The sequence below is a fragment of the Oryx dammah genome, unplaced genomic scaffold, assembly GCF_014754425.2.
Source record: "Oryx dammah isolate SB20612 unplaced genomic scaffold, SCBI_Odam_1.1 HiC_scaffold_2, whole genome shotgun sequence".
NCBI lineage: Eukaryota > Metazoa > Chordata > Mammalia > Artiodactyla > Bovidae > Oryx > Oryx dammah.
In genome coordinates, this window is record NW_024070186.1 from 73,419,130 (window position 1) to 73,439,198 (window position 20,069).

The following is a 20,069-nucleotide window of genomic DNA, read 5'->3' on the forward strand; positions in this document are numbered from 1 at the left end:
CCCTGTGAGAAAGGAGAAGCAAGGAGGTGGGGCAAGAGACCCCAAGTTCCCTGTATGAGCCACCAGAAATGTCGTGGTCCAAGCACATGTTGGGAAAGAATTTCCAGAGATGAGACAGAATGAGAGGGAAATAAAGTATTAGAGTGGCAGATGCTGTTAGAACAGCGGGCCAGCTCAAGGGAGAACCAACCATGTTGTTACTATAATTATCACTAGATTCCATTGTTCAGTTGCTCACCTGGGTCCAACTCTTTGTGACCCCATGGACTACAGCATGTCAGATTTCCCTGTCCTTGACTGTCTCCTGGATTTTCCTCAAACTCATGTTCATTGAATTGGTGATGTTATCCAACCATCTCATCCTCTGTTGTCTCCTCCTGCCTTCAGTCTTTCCCAGCATCAGGGTCTTTTCCAATGAGTCAGCAGCCCTTCACATCAGGTGGCCAAAGTGTTGGAGCTTCAGCATCATTTCTTCCAATGAATATTCAGGGTTGATTTCCTTTAGGATTGACTGATTTGATCTCCTTGCAATCCAAGGGCCTCTCAGGAGTCTTCTCCAGCACCACAGTTCAAGAGCATTAATTCTTTGGTATTCAGCCTTCTTTATGGTCCAACTCTCACATCCATACATGGTTACTGGAAAAACCATACCTTTGACAATATGAACCTTTTTTGGCAAAGTGATGTCTCTGCTTTTTAATACGCTGTCTAGATTTGTCATAGCTTTTCCAAGGAGCAAGTCTTTTACTTTCGTGATTGCAGTCACCATCCACAGTGATTTTGGAGCCCAAGAAAATAAAGTCTGTCACTATTTCCATTTTTTCCCCATCTGTTTACAGTGAAGTGATGGGACCGATGCCATGATCTTAGCTTTTTGAAGTTGAATTTTAAGCCAGCTTTTTCATTGTCCTCTTTCACCTTCAAGAGGCTCTTCAGTTCCTCTTCACTTTCTGCCATTAGGATGGTGTCATCTGCATATGTGAGGTTATTGATAGTTCTCCCAGCAGTCTTGATTCCAGCTTGAACTTCATCCAGCCCAACATTTCACACGATGTACTTTGCATATAAATTCCGTTCATGACTCCAAATCAAGACCCTGTGTTTCATTTGCTTTTTGGATGGTTAAGTACCAACATTAAGGCTCATTTATTTTCCCATGGTTTCTACCCCTCAGTTAAGATTGACCAATTTTTTTTTTTTTTATGAGGATTGCTTGTTCTCTGCTAACTGAATGTTTAGCGGTAGTATATTAGCACTGGAATAGAAATTATAGAAGTGGAAGGAATTACTATTGTAAGAAATGAATGCCTTCTCTTTTTTTCTGATTTTTAACATGCAATAAATTAAGTCTCCTTGCTTTAAGTTCTGGTTTCCTGAGATACTGCTGATGAAGCTGTATATAATATTTTCATAAGGGACTCATTATTTTCTACTATCCATTAATTTTGTGTATGTGGATTCTTGTTTTTTTTTAATTAAGATATAATCTTTATAATTTTTCAATTTTTTTGTGTGCATTACAAATTATTTTGAACAAGATTCCCATTGTGACTGGAACAGAGTAAGCAAGGGAAAGAGTACTGGGAGGTGAAGTCAGAGTGATGGGGCCAAATCACATAGGGCCTTTGTGAATCATTGTAAAAACATTGATTTTTACTTCAAGAGAAGCCATTGTAGGAGTCTTCCACTAAGGAGTAACATGAGCTGCCTGTATCTTTTAATAAGTCATTGGCTACGGCATTTAGATTAATCTATGGTGCACAAGGTGAAAGCAGGGGACAGACCAAGAAGTAGACACTAAACTAAGAAAGAAACTTTGATGTATCAGGGACCTCTGGCAACATCAGACTAAAAGGAGTTCCAGAAGTAAACAGAAAAGTTTAGTAATTACATTATCATTGGATTTGTCGGTAGCAGTACTGGAAGCTGGAATATTGCTTTTCAAAATTCTAGAGGGGAATTCTTGTAGTCTACAGTTCTGCAGTTGGCCCAATCTTTACTAAGTATGAGGGTAGATATTTTCTGACAGGCAGCCTTTCAAATGTATTTTCTGTGATTCTGTCTCGGAGCATAATTAAAATATATGTTTCATCAGAATTAAGAAATGTAGATCAGGAAAAAGGACAAAAATAGAAGGAAGGCAAAGGGAACTCCCAGGGTAGCTATGAAGTATGCTCCACAGCTGAGACCTCTGCCACAGGCCTGGAAACCAGCAGTCTAGATGGAGCAGATCAGAGCACCCTGGGAAGAATAGCTCTGACTTTAAAAATGGAAGTGTAAATTATTTAAGAGGTTTGACTATATGGAGGAGAACTCTGTATTTAAGGGGAGGTTTGTAGTGTTTTTGAAGGACATGGGAAGACTTTGGTATGTTGTTGAAATAGAGAACTAAATAAGCAGATGAAAAGGAGGAAAATTTTTAACTCCAGAAAATGAAATGGAATCATAGTATGATGGTATTCTTTGAATCAATAGAGGCCATTATTGGAGGAGAGGGAAGAAAGGGTCTAAAGCTTACCTACCCTAATAGTAAGTCATTGTGTAGCATTAAAATGTCACATCAGATTGAATCAAGGCCTACAATATACACATTCTTTTAAAAGACCAAAAGGGTTAAAAGTGGATACTGCCTGTGAACAAGATGAAGACAGGGAGGTGGAGCAAAGGATGGCTGTTTTTAGTTATATGCCTTTTAGCCCTTTGTAATTTTTCAACTGATAAGCATGTAGTATTAAAATAGAAATAAGAATTTTTAAAATATGAAGAAACCAGGTAATTGTACTCTTGGGCGGGGGTGCGGGGAAGCACATCTCAGTAACTAATTACTGCTTGACAATCTAACATTCGCTGATTCCAAAGAATGATTTTGTTTATTGAAGGCTTTGTTCTTGAAAGTATTTGAGATTATTCCTTTTCTTAATCCAACTGCATTCCAGTGCCTTAAAGTATCTTTAGCCTCTGTTGGTATTCTTAAGTTATTCTAACATGCATTTTTGTTGTTTCTTGTGTACTTTTTTTGTTACACTTTTACTGGCCCTCTGAATGCCTAGAGTAGTTTTATGATGGAAATGGGAGTATGGAAATTGCTTTAAAACAAAGTAGGAGAGGGTGAACCTTTCTAAAATAAGTGGAGACTATCTGGTTTGAAAAATAAAGGCTGCACAGAGATAGGAAACTGTAAGTTCTGGTGAGTACATAGATTGAAGCATTAGATATGTAGAGATGTTGTAAAGGAGATGTAATTAAATTAGGAACAGATTAAAATAGACTCCAAGTGCTTTGACTAATTTTGGAAACGTACTCTAGGCAGACCAGAGCCAGAGAAGGTTTTCAAGTGGGAAAATGATAATTATCCAAATCAAAATACAAAATTTTACATCCAGTTTGTATGTATCACAGCTGTATGTAAAACAAATAAATAGTCATAGAAAACTAACATAGAGAAAACTGTCTCAAAATGATGATACTGGTTGTCTGCACTAGGACTCTGTGGCTTTTTTGTGTTATTTCCACTTTTTCAAAAATTTTTGTATTACTTACGATAGCAGGGTAAAAATAAATCATTATTGTTGCATCATTGTTTCATTGAGAAACCTGCTTCATCCATTGCCTCATGCTTCTGGCTCTTTCTTTATCGAAAGAGTAAATGTCCTAAGAACGTCCTGCTGTGAGAAAATGTGAATGCTAAAGAGGGCAGGAACTTTAAGGAAGCATCTGATCTTCAGCTTGGCCTTATCTTCCAACTTATTTTAGGATTGTTAAAGATTCACTCCAGTCAATCCAATCCCCAGCAGGCTGTCCTGACGATCCCCAGCCAGCTCAAACCACTCAGTGTAAACACATCTGGAGGTGTGCAGACGATACTGATGCCTGTGAATAAAGGTGAGTCCTTCACCTATTGGGTGTGGTTGTCCCTAAGTCTGTCTGGTGGGAAGGTCTGTAGTCCGTCCTTTAGTGGCCATTCCTGCCTTGTACAGCCTGCCCTTGAGCTGTCACCATACTCCCTGGCACCAGCTCTGGGACTGAAAGTAAAACCTAAGTGATCCATTGACTTCTAAATAACTGCTCATTTCTAAAGGTGAGCAGGGGAGTTTATCTTAAACATTTATGAGAGTACAGGTCAATTGGGTTTTTACTTTATGAGGTTAGTGACCAAGCCTGCATTTCTATGGTTGACAATAACAGGTCAGTTACCCTGGTACTAATAGTAAATAGCCCACCTTATAAATCTGTGTGTAAAGCAAGGACCTTACCATTTCTGTTACACTGAAATTGTTTTTGTGCTAGTCATCTACAGTAGAGCTGTCACCTTGGGAAATAGATTATTTTCATTAAAATAATTTCTGTATTTCTTATATCCTCCCCTCCTCTTTTGCCTGTTAGTGGTTCAATCATTTTCTACCAGCAAATCACCTGCCATTCTGCCTGTAGCTGCCCCAACTCCAGTTGTCCCCAGCCCTGCTCCAGCAGCTGTTACAAAAGGTATGTCATTTCCCACAGTATGTTTGCCCAGAAGTTTTATGCAAGACTTTACTATCATAAGACTTCCTTGAATTTCAGCATCCATGAATCAGTCGCTTGAAAAATATGTAGGGTGTTTATATACAGACTTCACTGAGGGAAGTACAGAGATGTGTAAAGCATCATTTCTGCCCCCCAAGAATTTATAATCAGGATGGAGAGAGTTGCAGTAGACAGCAAGCAGTGATTGATAAATGTACAGTAGGTGATCTGAAAAATAAATGCTGAAATATTTCAGTCTAGGATGTGTGGTTCATAGAACATGAGGGGTTGTGGAAGTGGATAACACTTTGGTATAGGACATGGATTCTAACCAGAACTTTAAGAGTGAAGCATTTTTGACTATGGAGAGGAATGCCAGATTAAGGAAACAGTAGAGATGAAGACTCAGAGGGCTTGTTTGGGCGAGTAGACCAATCAAAGGGACTCACCTGGGGTGTACAGTTATGTAAAGGAGCTATAGGTAAGGTCAGATGTTGGCAGCTGGCCGTGGGGACGCTTATGACTATTGACTGGATGGAGAGAGTACAGTGTGTTAGAACAAAACATTTTGACATCTGTAACATCTACAATAATGATAACTACCTTGTGTAAGAGCCTAAAATAACCCGGCACCATGCTAGTTGCTTGGTGATACATATATATGTGTGTATGTATGTGTATGTGTGTGTGTGTGTATATATATATATATATATATATATATAATGGGCTCGATAAAGGACAGAAATGGTATGGACCTAACAGAAGCAGAAGATATTAAGAAGAGGTGGCAAGAATACACAGAAGAACTGTACAAAAAAGATCTTCACGACCCAGATAATCACAATGGTGTATCACTCATCTAGAGCCAGACATCCTGGAATGTGAAGTCAAGTGGGCCTTAGAAAGCATCACTACAAACAAAGCTAGTGGAGGTGATGGCATTCCAGTTGAGCTATTTCAAATCCTGAAAGATGATGCTGTGAAAGTGCTGCACTCAATATGCCAGCAAATTTGGAAAACTCAGCAGTGGCCACAGGACTGGAAAAGGTCAGTTTTCATTCCAATCCCAAAGAAAGGCAATGCCAAAGAATGCTCAAACTACCACACAATTGCACTCATCTCACATGCTAGCAAAGTAATGCTCAAAATTCTCCAAGCCAAGCTTCAGCAATACGTGAACCGTGAACTTCCTGATGTTCAAGCTGGTTTTACAAAAGGCAGAGGAACCAGAGATCAAATTGCCAACATCCACTGGGTCATGGAAAAAGCAAGAGAGTTCCAGAAAAACATCTATTTCTGCTTTATTGACTATGCCAAAGCCTTTGACTGTGTGGATCACAAGAAACTGTGGAAAATTCTGAAAGAGATGGGAATACCAGACCACCTGACCCACCTCTTGAGAAACCTGTATGCAGGTCAGGAAGCAACAGTTAGAACTGGACATGGAACAACAGACTGGTTCCAAATAGGAAAAGGAGTACGTCAAGGCTGTATATTGTCACCCTGCTTATTCAACTTATATGCAGAGTACATCATGAGAAACCCTGGACTGGAAGAAACACAAGCTGGAATCAAGATTTCCAGGAGAAATATCAATAACTTCAGATATGCAGATGACACCACCCTTATGGCAGAAAGTGAAGAGGAACTAAAAAGTCTCTTGATGAAAGTGAAAGAGGAGAGTGAAAAAGTTGGCTTAAAGCTCAACATTCAGAAAACGAAGATCATGGCATCTCCATCACTTCATGGCAAATAGATGGGGAAACAGTGTCCAGAATCACTGCAGATGGTGACTGCAGCCATGAAATTAAAAGACGCTTACTCCTTGAAAGGAAAGTTATGACCAACCTAGATAGCATATTCAAAAGCAGAGACATTACTTTGCCAACTAAGGTCCATCTAGTCAAGGCTATGGTTTTTCCAGTGGTCATGTATGGATGTGAGAGTTGGACTGTGAAGAAGGCTGAGTGCTGCAGAATTGATGCTTTTGAACTGTGGTGTTGGAGAAGACTCTTGAGAGTCCCTTGGACTGCAAGGAGATCCAACCAGTCCATTCTGAAGGAGATCAGCCCTGGGATTTCTTTGGAAGGACTTAGGCTAAAGCTGAAACTCCAGTACTTTGGCCACCTCATGCGGAGAGTTGACTCATTGGAAAAGACTCTGATGCTGGGAGGGACTGGGGAGGCAGGAGGATAAGGGGACGACAGAGGATGAGATGGCTGGATCACATCACTGACTTAATGGACATGAGTATTCAGTGAACTCTGGGAGTTGGTGATGGACAGGGAGGCCTGGCGTGCTGCAATTCATGGCATCACAAATAGTCGGACACGACTGAGCGACTGAACTGAACTGACTGATCAGAGGACCTGAAAAGAGCTGTTAATACCCATTTTGCCAATAAGGAAACTGAAGTTTGGAAATACTAAGGCTGTACTTCCCAAGTCTAGAAAACTAGAAGGCAGTGCAGTCAGAATTTGAAATACTTCTTTTCAGGCATTCCAGGATCTCTCACAATAGTCTTGGGAAGAGATGGATTTGAAACTTACAGGATGACCATCTGAAGCAAGGGTTGGCTGACTGCAGTCTGCTTCTCATTTTTTAAATAAGGTTTTATTGGCACATGGCCATGCCGATTCATTTATATATTGTCCGTGTGTGCACTGCAGCCTCAGAGTTTGGTCATTCCAGCTGAGTTCACATGACCCACAAAGCCTAAAGTATTTACTGATTAGTTCTTTTAGGAGAAGTATGTCAGTCATGATGAAAGATGCTAACATAGACCAGCATCTCTCCTCAGTAGCAGGTATATATCATAGTCCTCATACAGATTCTGATTCAATTAATTTTGGACTGGGACCAGAGCATTTCTGTTTGATTTTAATTAAGCATACCATTTGATGAGTTTTGACAAATGCATGATCCCAGCATCCCATTCACACTATAGAAATTCCCATCCCCTGTAGGCAGCCACTGTTTGAATTTCTTCAATAGATTAGTTGTGTCTGTTTTTTAACTTCATGTGAATGGAAGCACATGCATTCTTTTGTGTCTGATTTAATTCACCCACTCAGTGTTTTTTGAGATTCAGCCATGTTGTTGCTAAGTAGTAGTCCATACTGTTGGGGTGGATGGATAGACCATAACATGATTATCCTTTCTCCTGTTGGTGGACATTAGGTTTGTTTCTAGTTGGGGCTATTATATGTAAGTCTTAGAAGAGCCTATCCAGTAAATAGCTATCCCAACCTGCAAATACTGATTATGTGATTTTGTAATTGAGTGCCAGATTAAATGATTGTATTTACCGGAATTCCCTGGTGTAGTTAGGACTTGGTGCTTTCACTCTATGGCAGGTTCAGTCCCCAGTTGAGGAACTAAGATACCACAGGCAGTGCCATGTGGCCAAATAAATAAATAGCGTATACTTGCATCTACAGAACTAGGGTGTCTGAACTTTTTCTGAGGACTTCCTTCTGTTTCTTGAAGTCTCAGAATCACTAGGGGTTGGGGGAAAATGTCTTGCTGACAATGGAATTAGCAAGGTCACTCAATACAAGATGGTATACATATAAAAGCCAGTTTGAGTTCTATATAGAAATTAATTGCCAACAATCCACTAAATATTTATGAGAGAAACTTAAAGACCTAAAAACTTGAAGGATATACAATTATAATTAATTAATTATGTAAATTTACTGAAATACCTGATTTTATTCTCTCTCCCAAAGTGACATGGGTTCAGTACAGTCCCAGTCAGAATCTCTAGTGTTGTTTTGTGTTTGTTTAGAAATTGACAAGATAGTCTAAAATGTATATGGGAATGCACAGGCCTAGAGTAGCTAAGATAATCTTGAACAAAAAGCTGGGGGACTTGGGTCACCAGATGTATATATACTGTAAGGCTACATAATTGAGATAGTGTAGTATTGGTTCAGGAACAGATAGAATGTAGGGGTCAGGCAGTGGAAGGTACAAACCATTGGGTGTAAGTCAGGCTCAGAGATGTACTGTACAACACAGGGAATATAGCCAATACTTTGTAATAACCATAAATGGAAAATAACCTTTAGAAATTGTTTTGAAATTTTAAAAAAACTTTTTTTAAGAGACAAAATAGAATAATTGAACAGAAAAGACAGCCCAGAAATAGACACACACATATATGGTAACCTGATTTATGACAGACTCAGCAGGGAAAAGATGTTCTTTTCAATAAGTTGTACTGGGTTAATTAGATATATCCATTTGGGGAAAAGAAGAAAACTTGGCCCCTACCTTACATCATAAAATTTATTTTTTTTATTTTTTATTTTTTTTACATCATAAAATTTAATTTGCATTGGCTCCTAGACCTAAATGTGAGGGATGAAACAGTAAAGCTTCTGGAAGAGAATATGAGAATATCTTCATGACTTTGGGCAAAGAAAACACAAGAAAAGTAGCCATGAGGGAACAAATTGATAAATTAGACTTTATTAATACTAGGAACCTCACTGTATCGGATGGACAAAATTAAGAGTGAAAGTCGCCACATACATCCTGAAAGATATTTACAATTGATATATCTGACAGAGGAGTTCTCCCCAGAATATAGAAGACCTAAAAGTCAGTATGAAGAAGATGTTGAATTTTTTTTTAAAGACCAAGAAGTATAAACAGATACTTTACAGAAGAGGATATCTAAATACAATGAAATGAAAAGTTGTTCACCCTCATCAGTTGTCAAGGGAATGCAAGTTAAAACCATAGTGATACTATTCTTTCACCAGAATTAAAAGACCTGCATTGCTAAGTGCTGACAAGGATGTGAAGCACCTAGAACTCACATACCCTGCTTGTGGGGCTACAAATTGACATAATAACTTGGAAATGAGTTTGGCAGTTTCTGATAAAGTTAAACCTGTTATCGACATGTTATGGAACATGTGTTCCGGGAGGTGCACTTCTAGGAAATGCATGCATATGTGCACCCAGAGACATACACAAGCTTTGCTTTTTTTTTTTAATAGCCAAAAAGATGCTGACACAAAAGGGTATGCATGATGTGATTCCAGTTATATAAAATTTAAAGTGGAATTGGCAGAGAGGAATGCTAGAAGCATAAGGGACCCTGGTTGAGGACTGGAAATACTCTGTGTTTTGATTGAGGTGCTGGGTGCATGGATGTATATGTCGGTAAAATTTATCAAACTGTACCCTTAATATTTGTGCATTTTTTGCCAGTTATGCATTAGTGAAAAGGGGGAAGATACCCTAGTGTATCTCACTTGTAGACCTTTGCTTGTATGAAGCTGTTGAAGGATGTTGAGTAGAAAATGACACTAGCACGCTCCTTTAGGTGCGTGTACTGGTGCTCATGTACAAGATGGGTCATAAGGGAATAGACTGTCGGCCAGGAAGCTGGTGCAAAAGAAGTGTGTGTGTGTGCACGCGTGTGCATGCAGTGTTTTGATCAGAGACTATAGAAGGAAGACATGCTCCTGACACGGTTCTCTTCCGTCAGTAGATTTGGTAAGATCATGGCATCCGGTCCCGTCACTTCATGGCAAATAGATGGGGAAACAGTGGCCAGCTTTATGTTTCTGGGCTCCAAAGTCACTGCAGATGGTGATTGCAGCCATGAAATTAAAAGATGCTTACTCCTTGGAAGGAAAGTTATGACCAACCTAGACAGCATATTAAAAAGCAGAGACATTACTTTGCCAACAAAGGTCTGTCTGGTCAAGGCAGTGATTTTTCCAGTGGTCATGTATGGATGTGAGAGTTGGACTGTAAAGAAAGCTGAGTGCCAAAGAATTGATGCTTTTGAACTGTGGTGTTGGAGAAGACTCTTGAGACTCCCTTGGACTGCAAGGAGATCCAACCAGTCCATCCTAAAGGAGATTAGTCCTGGGTGTTCATTTGAAGGACTGATGTTGAAGCTGAAACTCCAGTACTTCAGCCACCTGATGCGGAGAGCTGACTCATTTGAAAAGACCCTGATGCTGGGAATGATTGAGGGCAGGAGGAGAAGGGGACGACAGAGGATGAAATGGTTGGATGGCATCACCAACTAAATGGACATGGGTTTGGGTGGACTCCGGGAGTTGGTGATGGACAGGGAGGCCTGGTGTGCTGCGGTTCATAGGGTCGCAAAGAGTCGGACACGACCGAGTGACTGAACTGAACTGAAAAGCCTCGTGTGATGTGCTCGGATTTTTTCCCAGTACGAAAGATCTGATTTTTTCATTTTTTTGCCGTGTGTCTCAGAACACTAAGATAATGCTAGAAGTTGATAACCTTAGCTGGAGAGATGATAAACAAAAGGATATTATACTTAGAAGAGGCCAGCATTGTATTTTAAGGTGGCGTTGTTCAAGTGTATGTGTGTGGTCTTCCATAGTGGTGTGGTTAGCCCTCTAAGAAATATCTAAAAGCCATTTTCTTGCCCTGCCTTTGTCATGAGTCGCAGGCTGACAGTTCTCCCCTTGTCTGCTGCTCCCGTGACCACAGGCGCCACCCCAGCACTCTGGCCCTGTCTCTGCGGCTGTGGCAGCGTCCTCACTGGGTCCCCATTGTTTCTGCCCACAGGTGCCGTTCCGTCATTGAGCCCTAATAGCGCTCTCATTGTTTCTATTCCCTTGTAGTGAAGACCGAGCCAGAAACACCTGCACCAGGCGGCCCCTCCCAGGATGGTCAGACAGCAGTGAAAACAGAAGACAGTTCTGAGCTGGGAAACTATGTCATTAAGTAATTACTTCAGTCCTTTCAAGGGAGGGGTGTGCCTTTAGTATGTTATGGTACTTGAAAAAAAACCATCCCTGTGACAACTATATGTAGAGTTGTCTGTATGCGTTAAGCCCTTTGATGGGTAGAAGCTTCTGTCCATGTGTGGTGAACAAGTATTACCATTTGCTGCACAGCTCAGGAGGCTTCATTTAACACCTCGATGTGACCTCCAAACGGCACCTGATTTGTTGCCTCAAGAGCCTCGGATGCAATTACAGGTCTCCCTTTGAGCTTGCCAACATGAAGTTTCTTTGCTCCATCTTTGGGTGTGAAATTTCTTATGATGTAATTGCTCAGGTGTGTGTACATTTTGTGTTGCAGTGTCCACACATGTGCCCAGTCTTAAACAGCTGCCTTTTTATGGCCCATACACACTCAGTGCTGCTTCTAGAGATACTGAGATTTTCTCATTCCAAACTGGGGGAACCCACTTCTAGCATATTTTGAAGTATCTCAAACTGCTGGACCATAGAGCCTTAGCCACTTTCACGGAGGTGACAGCATGAACTGTAATAACACTAAGAGTCTCTACTCTAGTGACAGTCACACTACAGAAAGATTACACGACTATTTTAAAATATAAAAGGAAATGTCAAGTTTGCATTATTTGTCGTTCCTGGGGTCTCATCTGTTTTAGTGTTGACTTTAAGCATTAAATGCTCTTTGTTTATAAAGAAGGCGATATATAGAAGGAAGGACGTGCAGATATAGTTGGGTTTAATTCCCTTGTAAAGGAGAAATATTTCATACATACGTAAATTCATACGTATATACACACACACACAGTTAGAGACCGCTGTCTGTATTCGCTACCCTAATTTTCTTTTGTCCTTCTTAGGATAGACCATTTAGAGACCATCCAGCAACTCTTAACAGCAGTAGTAAAGAAGATCCCATTAATTACTGCAAAAAGTAAGATCACACTGAGTATATGGGAGTGTGGTTTAAAGCTGTGACCTGCTTGGGGTATTGAGTCAATTTGAATCACTTGGTGTTAATACTGACGGTAGTTATCTGGGGGTGGGTTTTAGCTACAGCTGTAGCTTATTTGCAGGGTTTAGAATTCACACTGTCTTGGTCAGTCGGTTAGTCTTTTACTACTTTCACTGTGTTTGATCTGCAGAAGGAATTTTTTTTGTTATAGTATAGAAATTATAAATATGTAGTGTATATATAAAGTTGTATTTGTTTTTAATGTTTATTAATAAGGAAAGTAATTAGCATTTGCCTGCAGCATGCCAGACTCTGCAGGTTTATTATACTTACTTATTTAACCATGGTCTCCATGGGATACATGGTGTCATCGCCATTTCACAAATGAGAAAACTGAGAATAAGCAAGGTTGAGTCACCTGTTCAAAATCACAGTAGCTACAGGTCATGCAGTTTTGATTCCAGAGTCATGTATCTTTCATCTGACACTCCTGTCACTCACTCTGTAGAACTGCACGACTATCAAGACCTCCAACAGTGAAGTCTCCTCTGTCCCTGCCCATTGTTAGCAAGAGTGAACCATTTGCTTCTCAGCCCTGGTTGCTCTGACAGAGAGCGTGACTGACAGCCTCTGGATACTTAGGTGTCTGCTCTTGGGCAAGGTCACCTGTGAACATTCAGAGGGAAGGGATAAAGCAGATCATCACTTCACATTCATGGGACTATGAAATGATGAGCCAAGTACAGACTACCCTGCTTTTTTTCCAGCTGTAATAGCAAAAATTAATTTTTTCCCCCTCAGGGTTTAGGGGGTCATTTTGAAGTAGCTCAAAGTCAATTTTCAATGATTCTTCTAGCCCAGCAGAAAAAAATTTTAATCTTTTTAAAAAAAATCAGGTACAAATATAGAATGTTCGAGCTTAAAGGCAGTTCAGGAGCCATCTTCCTAGTCATTTGATTTTACAGTTAAGAAAACTGAAGCCCAGAATGATGATATAGGTTGCTCAAGGCACCTTAGTTAATAGGCCAGGGATGGTTCTCAGGTCTGCTCCCAGTGGAATGCCATTGCCATTTATTTTAATAGAAAATCTCCTGTCATGATGAAGCTTTCACTACCACAGAAGCTGATTTCCCAAGGAGGGCTGTTGTTTTGAGTACACATGAATGAGATGCCTTCTCTTCTAAGGACAAGCCCTTCTGTATTATGTTGCATCGAATTTGCCTAGTAAGGAACATAGCCCATAAAGAGGTCTAAAGAAACTTCTTGGACATGCCTCCAGCAAATAAGATTTTATTTAAATCTTAACTTTATTCAGAATTTGCTGGATATGTGCATTCTAGGTGAAGATGCCAGCTGTTTTTCTGCAAAATCTGTGGAGCAGTATTATGGCTGGAACATTGGGAAAAGGAGAGCTGCTGAGGTAATCCCATGTCTGCCTCTTTGATATGCAGGCCACCACTGAGAGCCTGTTGGAGAAAATAATCAAACACATGTGCATTCTGGCTGCTTCCATAAACATCGTCATATGGAGCAGTGATAAATTCTGCAGCATGTTTTGTTAAATATTAGATGATAGAACTTTTTCCTTAGTTAAAAATCTCATTCTCCAAAGACTTGTAGGTAGCCTTTGAAAGACCTACTTTCTTTTCCTGCATTGCTAAAAATTTCTAAAAGTTTTTAAAGAATTGTAATATGTTAAAATTAAGTCAACTATTTATTGTTCAGTGTGGCAGCTACTCTGCCAAACAGTGAGGCTATAAGAGGAAGTGGCAAGTACAAAGGCGTGCGTAGGAAGCTTTGAGAAAGCCAGTGATGGGTTTAGGGAGGGTGGGAAAGTGGGAGATCACAGGCTGGGACCAGCTGAAACACCTTATAGGCCAGGCTTAGGAATTTCAGTTATTTTATAAACATTAGGTAAACGTTCTTATACTTTTTTTTTTTTTTTTAAACTGAGGAGAAACACCATCAGATTTTTTTCCTCAGAAAAAAATTATTCTAACAGGTTAGCATGGTAATTTGTAATTGGGTGATTTATTTGAACGTGCTCCTAAGTTGAAGGATTTCATTATGCGCCCCCCCACCCCTAATTTTTTTTAAGTGGCAAAGAGCGATGACAATGCGAAAAGTCTTACAAGAAATACTGGAGAAGAATCCAAGATTTCACCACCTGACTCCACTTAAAACCAAGCACATTGCTCACTGGTGTCGCTGCCATGGCTACACCCCACCTGACCCCGAAAGCCTGAGGAGCGATGGGGACTCGATCGAGGATGTGCTGACCCAGATCGACAGTGAGCCAGGTAAGCAAGGCAGGGGATGGGGGTGTGCTCAGCACCATCGGTAGCTGAGAGCCGTCTCCTTGGAGCACATGGTCATCTCTCAGCCTTCAGGGCTCTCAGGCTACATCAGCCCCAGCAGGTCTCAGAGCTCTTTTCTTCACCTGAGGTAAAGGGACCCAAGGACTCCAGGGGTTGCCATGGAAAACAAAAATCTCCACTCACCTCTCACCATGTGTCTTATTCACCCCACTGACAGTCCCTACCAAACTATTTGTGCCCAAGTGTCCCAGTCCCAGCCAGGGATGTTCCAGCCCACGGCATGCAACAGACACACAGCATTCATTCAGGTGCCCCCCTCCCCTGCATTAGTTCTCCTTTGGAAACTTTCTTAATCCACCTCCTTTCCTCCCAGAAGAACTGCTTCTTCCTTTGTGACCTACGAGTCTTCTTCCCTGAAGATGGGGACAATGTCTTATCTGTTATTTTATCTTCAAAAACCTAGTCTGGAGGTGTACTGCCTGGTGTTGGAGGCACAGGTGTAAACAGCTAATAATGTTGCAGATAAAATGAATTGTTTTTTTATAAAGATACAAATAACTGTATGTGGGTGGGGGTGCAGGGGAGCTGGGCATAAAGATACATGGGGAGAATGTTTTGAGTTTCACCTTAAAGAATAAGTATTGTTTTCTCCTTTTAACCGCATCTTTATAGAAAAACAGACCCTTCACCTCCCAGTCTGAGGAAGGCCGGAGCACAGGCACAGTCTGGGGGGTCCTTTAAGACTTAACACAAGACTCATTTTCTCCATGAAGCTTTCCTGAGAGCCCTAATGCAGGGTGGCCTCCCCTTTCTCCGATCTCCAGTGGTATTTAATACCAGAACCTTGAGGGTTTCTCAGATTTTTATTGCTAAGCGCTTTGGAGAGCAGAGGCCTTGTTGATTATTTCTGTGCTTCTCTGACAGGGTATGTAAAACACAGTATTTTTCCTGTACTGGGCTTTCTTACTAATATGACTGATTAAATCTGTGAGCGTCCTGCCAGTAAAGTAGAGAGTTGGAATGCTTTGCCTCCATCCTGCTGAGAGTCTTTAACCCCATGTCGACCTCACTCACTTAGCATAAAGTAAAAGGGATGCATAGAACATTCCCAGAGCCCCGGCTGGCTTTAAAGCTCTATATATACTCTGTTGGGCTCTGTATAAATCAGCTAAAGATGGGATGCATGGTATACACTAAAATGGTAGTAGTACTCAGCTGTAAGCAGAACATGGGTGATTTTTAATTTCTTCCCTGTTCATTTCTAAATTCTCCAGATGTAAAAAATCAGTGGGGTGGGAGGATGGCCTCGTGTTTAGTGGCAAGAGTCAGAATTATGTGCGGTTTGACTCAGATTGCCCTTAATAGCACATATGTCTTAACACAAGATACCTGTCTTGGTGCTTGTCTCACTTATGAATTACTAGTTCCTATAATTATAGGTCCGTAGAATTTTAGAACTGGACAGGAGTCAGCTCCCTGGTACTTAACCCTTCTGGGTCTCAGGCTGTTGGTCCCTTGGAGATGTGAAGTCCCTTTTCTTTGGTCACCAGAGTCATAAGACTGATTGCCTCTCATTTAGAGTGCCCATCATCGTTCTCATCCGCTGACAACCTCTGCCGGAAACTGGAGGACCTGCAGCAGTTTCAGAAGAGAGAGCCGGAGAACGAGGAGGAGGTGGACATCCTCAACGTCTCAGAGCCATTAAAGATAAACATCAAGAAAGAACAGGAAGAGAAACAGGAAGAGATGAAACTCTACCTGCCACCAACACCGGGCTCTGAATTTATTGGCGACATCACACAGAAGGTAGGGGACTAAGGCCTGTGCTGTGAGACCCCTAATCTGGGGCTCGGTGCCTTAGAGACTGACACCAGACTTTCTGGGGAGATAGATATAGATGGTAAAGCTGGGCGAACCGTCTGGCACCCACTTTCCCATGCCAGGGCCTTTGGGCAAGAAAGTGAATCACACGTGTAGAGCTTGCTGATTGAACATGACGTTGGAGCAAAGGCAGCTAGGTGTAGGCAGTTTCGTATTTTTCATCTCCTTTTTTCTCATTTGCCTCAGTAGAAGCACCTTTCCCTTCAGAGGCATGTCAGAACGTGCTTTCCCTGACATTCTAAATAGCTCCCAAGTGCCCTGCCAGGGAGTGGATGTGGCACTGACTCCCCTGGGGTGCAGGAGAGAACTGTCCACATGCCTCTGGTGGAACGCAGCTTCACTGCATCTGCACGGCTGCCTGGGACCCAAGTGAGAGACTTGTTCTTTTTTTCCCCTACAGAGGAAATAAAATATGGGGCAGTTTCCAAGTATATCTTCTTTCTTTTGCAAATAGGGCCTCAGAGTCTGATGCAGGCTTTCCAGTGTGTGGCTTCCACTGTCAGAATTCATAGTAGATTCTGTGTTCTCTCATGAAGGAGGTTTGGACATGAGAGAAGATTCTAATAGCATTTTCAACAATCCCTCAGAAACATGGCACAATAGGGTAACAGATTCTTCTGGTGGTTACATTCTGTGTTGCTTCTCTGTGAGTTTTGGCTAGGATATTTGTAGAGTGTCTCTTCCACCCAGACATCTCCTTGGGTATCAGAAATATGCTTGTTTTTAATGTACAAATAGAAACAAAAGGCCTTCTTTTGCTCTTCCAGATTGGGATCACCCTGCAGCCTGTGGCGCTGCACAAAAACGTGTATGCATCAGTGGTGGAGGACATGCTTTTGAAGGTGGGTGCCTGTGGGCAGCAGAGGGACTGTCGGGGCCTGAAGCACCATGGGGCCAGCCAGGCAGGACACACTGGATCCCAGGATGCTTTGAAAAAGATAAGGACAGAAATGGAACAAAGATGACAGGCTTTATGATTTCTTATTTTTAAATCAATTCAGTTGTAATTCCTCTGTGTGTCAAAGCAGCTGCAAGAGTTCCTGTGCCAGTGTCACTAACAATATTTTTAAATGCCATTTCAAGTGCTTTCTGAGTGGCCTGAAGTGCAAGTCAGAGCTCTCAGTGCTTTCGGAGGTGACTCGCATGGCACAGTAGAAATAGCCACAACTGTCCCAGCCCTCAGCAACAGAATGACAGAACCAGGTTCCTTACCTAGCTGTTCTTTCCTGGTGGATCCCCTCCAGGGGCAGGGATACCTCACAAATAGCCCTTACCTGTTTCCTTTATTAAAGCAGTGTCTGATTAATGAAAATCACCCCCTTCACAATTCAGAATCATGGCCTCTATGCTGCTGCTAAGTCGCTTCAGTCGTGTCCGACTCTGTGCGACCCCGTAGACGGCAGCCCACTAAGCTCTCCTGTCCCTGGGATTCTCCAGGCAAGAACACTGGAGTGGGTTGCCATTTCCTTCTCCAGTGCATGAAAGTGAAAAGTGAAAGAGAAGTCACTCAGTCGTGTCCAACTCTTCGAGACCCCATGGACTGCAGCCCACCAGGCTCCTCCGTCCATGGGATTTTCCAGGCAAGAGTACTGGAGTGGGGTGCCCTTGCCTTCTCCGCATGGCCTCTATAGTTGTGGCCTGTTATTCAAACCTTTAGTTTTTCCTTAAGGACTTTGGATCTTTAGATACAGTGGTTTCCCAAATTTAGGGCCTGGGATGGGGTCAGCTGCATCCCTCTGGCCAGCATGCAGGTGGCATTTTAGAGTAACAGCATCTTCTGTTACAGGCTACAGAGCAGCTAGTCAGCGACATCCTGAGACAGGCTTTGGCAGTTGGATACCAGGCAGCATCGCACAACAGGTACAGTTCTCACTTTCTGACAGTTCCTATCAAAATGTTTTATACTTTAAATCAGTTCAGTAGGAGGTGGAGGTGTCCATGCTTGGGACATTCTCAGAGCCAGACTTTCTCAAAACGACCAAGCAGACGCCTGAGTCTGTCTTTTGGTTGTGAGAGGTCTGTGTTGTCTCTGTCTCTGCTGCAGAGACACTGTTTGGTAGGATTCCGATATGTTACAGGGTTGAATATATACCAATTCTTTGCCATTGAAGATAATAACAGTGTTTCAGACTTAGGGCCAGGCACTGCATGTTACCTAATTTGTTTTTTGTTGCAGAACTCATACTCCCTCTTTAGAAATCAGGAAAGTGGGCTCTGAAATGTTATCTTGCCTGGCTTTCCTAGCAAATACATCATAGAACCTAGATTTAAACTTCAGTCTCACTAGCTCTATACCCACAGGCTGACCATTCCTCTTTGTGGCCTGTCTCTAATTGAGATGCTGAATTTTCCTTTTGTCCCACATCCCGGCATTCCTTTCAGAGGAAACAAATGTATTTGTTTAAAGGCTGTTGTAAATTTATTAAAACTTTAACAGAGTACCTGAGGTCATGAAGAGACCTAAATAAGAGGATTATTAGGTCAGACTTGACACGGATATAACACAGTGGGCAGTATAGAGAGCTCTTTACAAAAAGTGGGGAACAGAGGAGTTCCAGTAATGTTGCTGCTGCTTGTCCTGCTAGAGATCCAGGAGTGGGCCGAGTGCCTCTGCGGCCCCTGCTCACCACCATGGTCCTGACTGTGAAGACACAAAGCAGCTTGAGTGCTTTTGATAAGAACATTTAACATCACACTTGGTCTGGCATAGTTTCCAAGAGATGGGAAACATGGTCCCCAAGTTCTGTGGTGCTTTGATTCAGCTTTAATCTGGCTAAGACTGAACTACAGCAATATTCTGTTCTCTACTTCATTCCTTTTTTTTTTCAATCTTCAAAATCTTTGTTTTCCCTTAATCATTCAGCCAACTTCTTGAAATTCATCTCATGCCTGTGAGTAGGAAGTTAGATTTGAGCCCTAAATAGGGCTAGCCGGGAAGAGGGTAGGCCACATTTCCCAAGTCAGAGGAATTAATGGAAAAGAAGAGAGGTAGGGGGAGAGAAGGTACAGAGCTGCTCCCCACCCCCAGAGTGGCCCCAAACCATGCCTGTCACTCATTAATATCCCCATATAATTAATTTAGATATTTGAGAGAATTAACTTTTTTTTTTTTTTGGACCAGGATTCCCAAAGAAATTACAGTGAGTAATATTCACCAGGCCATTTGCAACATTCCTTTTCTGGACTTCCTCACAAACAAACACATGGGGATACTGAACGAAGATCAGTGAATGGAATGAATATGCTCCCAGGAAAGCAGGATTCAAAGCCTTGAACTGTGATGACTCTTCTTTTCTGGAGAAGAAAGAGTTTCCTGTGTGCCTCAGTATCATGGCCACCAAACCATTGCCTCCACCTAATACCACCGGAGTGTTCAGTCCCAGGTCAATCCCTTTAGGACAGAAGTTTGTTTCCTGATTCTAGAGCTAAGCCGTGAGTGGATGCATGCTCTGTCAACTCGCATCTATTCACTGTCTGTGCAGGCTCCATGAGGGTCCGGGGGGTCAAGCCACTTTATATTGGGCCCTTTTGTCCTCTGGGTGTTTGCCAGGGGGCACCATGGGCCTGAGTCTCCCTCCAGGAGGTGGGAAATGAGTCTGGCAAGCTAGAGTTCTACCCATTCTGTGGGTTGGGGTTCCAGGTACCCCAGCAGTTACCCTGATA

General features: G+C 41.9%; 1 protein-coding gene across 5 annotated transcripts in view; it reads left to right on the forward strand.

Annotated features, from left to right (window-relative positions):
• Positions 1 to 19,955, forward strand: part of YEATS2 (YEATS domain containing 2) — a 106,352-nt gene extending 86,397 nt beyond the window's left edge. For 4 of the 5 annotated variants that reach the window (XM_040251806.1, XM_040251828.1, XM_040251821.1 and 1 more), the window contains 10 exons: positions 3,754 to 3,882; positions 4,384 to 4,482; positions 11,133 to 11,235; positions 12,113 to 12,186; positions 13,548 to 13,627; positions 14,306 to 14,507; positions 16,105 to 16,331; positions 17,174 to 17,248; positions 18,193 to 18,266; positions 19,528 to 19,955. In XM_040251806.1, coding sequence (XP_040107740.1) covers positions 3,754 to 3,882; positions 4,384 to 4,482; positions 11,133 to 11,235; positions 12,113 to 12,186; positions 13,548 to 13,627; positions 14,306 to 14,507; positions 16,105 to 16,331; positions 17,174 to 17,248; positions 18,193 to 18,266; positions 19,528 to 19,636 — 1,172 coding nt within the window. In that variant the 3' untranslated portion in view covers positions 19,637 to 19,955. Of the gene's footprint in view, positions 1 to 3,753; positions 3,883 to 4,383; positions 4,483 to 11,132; positions 11,236 to 12,112; positions 12,187 to 13,547; positions 13,628 to 14,305; positions 14,508 to 16,104; positions 16,332 to 17,173; positions 17,249 to 18,192; positions 18,267 to 19,527 lie in introns of those variants that run through there. The other variant, XR_005723125.1, reaches the window with a different exon arrangement.
• Positions 19,956 to 20,069: the final 114 nt, after the last annotated feature.